This window comes from Quercus lobata, chromosome 12 (genome assembly GCF_001633185.2).
Source record: "Quercus lobata isolate SW786 chromosome 12, ValleyOak3.0 Primary Assembly, whole genome shotgun sequence".
NCBI classification, from domain to species: domain Eukaryota; kingdom Viridiplantae; phylum Streptophyta; class Magnoliopsida; order Fagales; family Fagaceae; genus Quercus; species Quercus lobata.
The window spans coordinates 25,938,207-25,942,497 of record NC_044915.1 but is presented as its reverse complement, the minus strand read 5'-3'; the positions used below and the strand labels follow the sequence as shown (position 1 = coordinate 25,942,497).

Here is a 4,291-nt window from a genome sequence, read left to right as displayed (position 1 = left end):
AGGCCTCACTAAGAAAGGAAAAATAGCATAGAGATTGAGAGAATCCTCTGTGACATATGATTGAGGAGAAGAGATGCTCCTTTTTTGTTTGGGGGGCGTTTAAGTATTGGCAGAGCCAAGACCCACTTCATAACAAACCCTCCTAAAACCCAAACACTCTCTAATAAAAATAAAAATAAAAACATAACAAACCCTAGGGCAGGGTTTGTTTTGGTTATTTCTATTAGGGTTTCGGGTTTAGTGCTTAATATTTTTTAATTAGGGTTTGCTATGGTTTATTTATTAGGATTTACAATTTAGGATTAGTTATTGTTTTGGGTGGAATTGATATTATTATTAATTACTCATTTTATTTATTATTAGTAATTTTAGCTAGTTTGCTTTCATATGCCCCTACATGCTAAAATAATTCTGGATAAAAAAATATTCATTGTCTTATTAGAGAAAAAATAAAAGTGGCAAGCAGAGAGTTAGAACTAGCATGCCAATAAGTTCTTATCGGGTAGCGGGTTAGGGCAGAAATTTGGGTTGTTAAATTTTCATAGGCAAACAGAGCAAGCAAAAAAATGACAGCATGTTAAAATTGAAATGCCGATCGAAGGCTTTTTTTCGGGTTTCAAATTGCTAAAATTTGCTAGAAAAAGTTAGCTCTTCAATCCTTAATTTTGGCTAGCTTTCCATACGTCAAAAAAGAACCCATTGCCAAAATTAGTCCAGTTCCTAAAATTACAAATTAACTTTAGACCTGACTCCATAATCCAAAAGAAATAATTTAAAATAAACAAAGTAACTATGGCTTCTTATTGCTACACCTTCTTTCTCCAATAAGTTAATTTATTGATATTTAAGCAATCGCCAATTACGATATTAACGAGTTATATATGAAAAAAAAAAAAAAAAAGTGGTATGATTAGTATGAGTCATCTTTCTCACATAACTTTTCTCTCCTCTTGTTAACAAACACAAATGGGGTGCTTCCACTTAGTCAATACAAGGATCATAATGTAATTTTTGAGTTTTTTTTCTTCTTTGGATGTCTCTTTGTATACATTTATATCAAACTACCCGATATTCATTAGGAAAAATGTTCTCTTTTGCAATTATTTTATAAGTATTTATTTCAAAAGTGATCATTTTTGTATAACTATATTTATAAGTTATTACTTTGACTTGATCTAATTTTGGAAAATTAGCTACATTCATGTGTACATGTTTCTACGTATTTTGAGTTTCTGTTGAATTGTGGGCATACTTTTTGAACCATCACGACTAAGCATGCATGCCTTGGTAAAAAAGATTGTTCTATTGTGTGGTTCCTGTTTTTCTTTTTTTGATAAACAATTTAATTCCATGTTTTCTAAACTTTACTACCTTGGATAATGGATACCACATAAGCCCTCTATACTTTTTTATTTAGTTGTGAAAAGCACAAGATTATCATCACGCTCTAAAATGTAGAACGCGTTATTTATATGTGCACACACAATAAAAGAACCAAATCTCATGCACTGCCCAAAACAACATACGCAAAATCACACCATCCCTGTTCTCATTTTATTTTATTTTCACACTATTCATACAAAGTCCCCATTCACATTTTTCCCGTTTTCAACTTGGCCATTCCCAAACACAAAGTCAAGGTTGTAAAGCACTGGCACCATGGTGACAGAGCACAAGAAAACCAATACAGGTCCAAAGATCCAAAGCAAAAGAGGAAGTGCCACATAGAAGAGCCTGTTTCCCACAGTGTTTAGCAAGAAACCCTTCTCTAAGAGCTCAGACACATACGCTGGGGTCACTATAGACATGGGGTCAGGTGGTGTGTTAATCAGAATGTTCACTTGGTTTATAAACCTAATGGACGAAGAGTGGCAGAAAAATGAGAAGAGGAAAATAGTGAGTAGTGTCACATATTTCAAAGCCACCATGAATTCCCCATGGGCCCCATAAACGGTGTCGTTGAGTGGCTTCTTCACACTGTAAGTGCTACTTATTACAGCTGCGAGACCAGAACAAAGTAGAACCGACGTAGTTGCCATTAGGGTTGATCCCATTATTGTGTTCCTCAGAGATTGGACTGCCAAGATGTTCTTCTTGTCATTGTCCTGTGAAAATTAAATAATTTGTTTATTAGAGGGAGTGACATAAAATTTTTTTGTTACATTTGTGATTTTATTTTTGCCAACATTTTATTCAATGCACTATATCATAGAAATAAACTAAAAAATAGACCAGCCTGACCCTAACATAGATTTGACCATGTTGTTTAAAGTTTATACAGGGTTATACAGGACAAGATTAAAATCACTATCAAAGTGATTTAGTGTCTGTTTGGATACCGTTTATATTTGCTGAAAACTGAAAACTTATTGTTAAAAATATTGTAGTAAAATAATTTTTAAAGATGTGAATAGTATTGTAAGACCTAAATTTACTTACAAATCTGCATTTTGCTGAGTTTGGTAGTTTCATAAATAATGCCGTGGGACCCAAAAAAATGCAAAATGCAACTGAAATATAATTTTAGTGCTGGGCAAACGCACGCTTACGCTACTAAAAACAAGTGGTAGCCTCCTTGTCATTAAGCAAAATAACAGGTTATGCTCCCCATGTATATACTTTTTGCTTGCCATGATGGTAAAATCCAAAACTTTTCAAAGCACCAACTCATGGTAGATTACAAAACATTACACGTGAAATCTGGGAATTTTTTTTGTAGCATCACATTTGATTCTTCTTTGATAATCCAAAGCTAGCTATATGTTACATGCCTAAAACACTAAATTATATGAGATAAGTTAAAGATCACGCCAAAGGACCTCTAGGTTTTTTAATTTTTTCGGTAAATCATAAGGATTATTTGAAAAAAACAAACAAATGTAAATCCAAACTCTTCGGCAAAGAGGAGCCTAAGAAACAAAACAACAAATGTTCATGAGATCAGAGCTAAACCAAAGCTCAGACTAAGCTAACAGAATACAAGCCAAGCAAGACATCTCCTCCCTGACCAGATACAACATCTACAATTCAAGAAAAATATTTATTGGTGTTTCCAATTGAAATATTCAGGATTTAAATTAGTCACGTAAAATGTATAAAATAAAAAAAAAAAACTGTTTAAAGATCAGAATAAAGAGATGGCAGTATATCCACAATTGCTACTTTGGTTTCTATCTCGAGCATTGTTAGTTTAGTTGCAATTCGTATCAAGTTTTCATTGTGAAACTAATGAATACTTAACGAGCTAGCTTCATGGAAAAAGCATATATACTGTGTATGAATTTGATACCATTTAAATGATTACACACAAAGTGCAAGCCTTTATTTCATTGTTTGATCAGCAAGTTAAAAACCAAAAAAAAAAAAAAAAAAAGGATTATATATAACTGTACCTTCATTATGGCCGAGACCCAATAACGTCTTCCTTTAGCATTTGTCCCGATGATAGTTGTGAGTGGTTCAGTGCGAACCTTATGCCATAACCAGAAATGATAAGCAATGTTTATCAAAAAAGCTAGTGGTACAAGTATAACATCCAGATCACTCTTTTTCCATTCCATTTCTTTCTTTGCTTTCTTTGAGTTGAGGCGTATGTGCTTCTCTTTCAACCTAGCCCTTCAAGTTCTAATAGTAGTTTAGAAGGATATATTCTTGGTGTCTTGGCATCTATATATACATATTCAGGAAAAATGTATGTGGACTTGTTTGGATGCGTGATTCAGTGGCCAATCAGTGTAAATAGAAAACCTAACCCCTACTTTATCACCAAATTACAGACATGACCTAATTATGAGGAACTTTTGCCCTCAGCAACCACCATTTTTCCATTTCTTTTTTGTTTCCTATTTTTTTATATTATTTTTTAGTGTTAGCTTTTTGGTTGAAATTAAAACAATTTTCCTTTTCTTTTCTTTTGCTGTTACATATCTATGGTTGGCCACATGTAATCTTCACATTATAACTAAACCCAGAGAGTTGGTTTAGTGATTTTCAAACCACATTTAATTCATGAGTACTCATAATTAATTCTAACTAATTCCAAATGGTTGGTTTTGTGATTTTTAGGACTCATGTATTTCATGAGTTCTTGAATTCAAGCCTTTTAATTAACAACTTGGGACCATAGCAAGGATTCTTTCCGACAATTACGTATCCCGTTAAACATATTTGGAGATTAGTCAAGTACAATAACAACCTTTTACACCTACCTATTTTTCCGTCAACTTATTCAAGCCATTTTTATTTAAATACTATTGTATCGAAGTTTTGTTAATAAAAAATATGTTATAAC

General features: G+C 32.8%; 1 protein-coding gene across 1 annotated transcript; it reads right to left on the bottom strand.

Annotated features, from left to right (window-relative positions):
* Positions 1-1,385: 1,385 nt before the first annotated feature.
* LOC115970877 lies at positions 1,386-3,867 on the bottom strand. The gene is made up of 2 exons (XM_031090498.1): positions 3,393-3,867; positions 1,386-2,105 (listed from the first exon to the last, which is right to left on the bottom strand). The coding sequence occupies exons 1-2, from the start codon at positions 3,558-3,560 to the stop codon at positions 1,575-1,577; spliced, it is 699 nt and encodes a 232-aa protein (XP_030946358.1). The 5' UTR covers positions 3,561-3,867; the 3' UTR covers positions 1,386-1,574.
* Between the last annotated feature and the right edge of the window lie 424 nt (positions 3,868-4,291).

Excerpts from the sequence above, each read along its gene's own strand:
- LOC115970877 (XM_031090498.1), bottom strand. The coding sequence starts at position 3,560 with ATGGAATGGAAAAAGAGTGATCTGGATGTTATACTTGTACCACTAGCT. Across the intron at positions 2,106-3,392 it reads GGGTCTCGGCCATAATGAAG|GACAATGACAAGAAGAACAT; the intron begins GTACAGTTATAT and ends TAATTTTCACAG.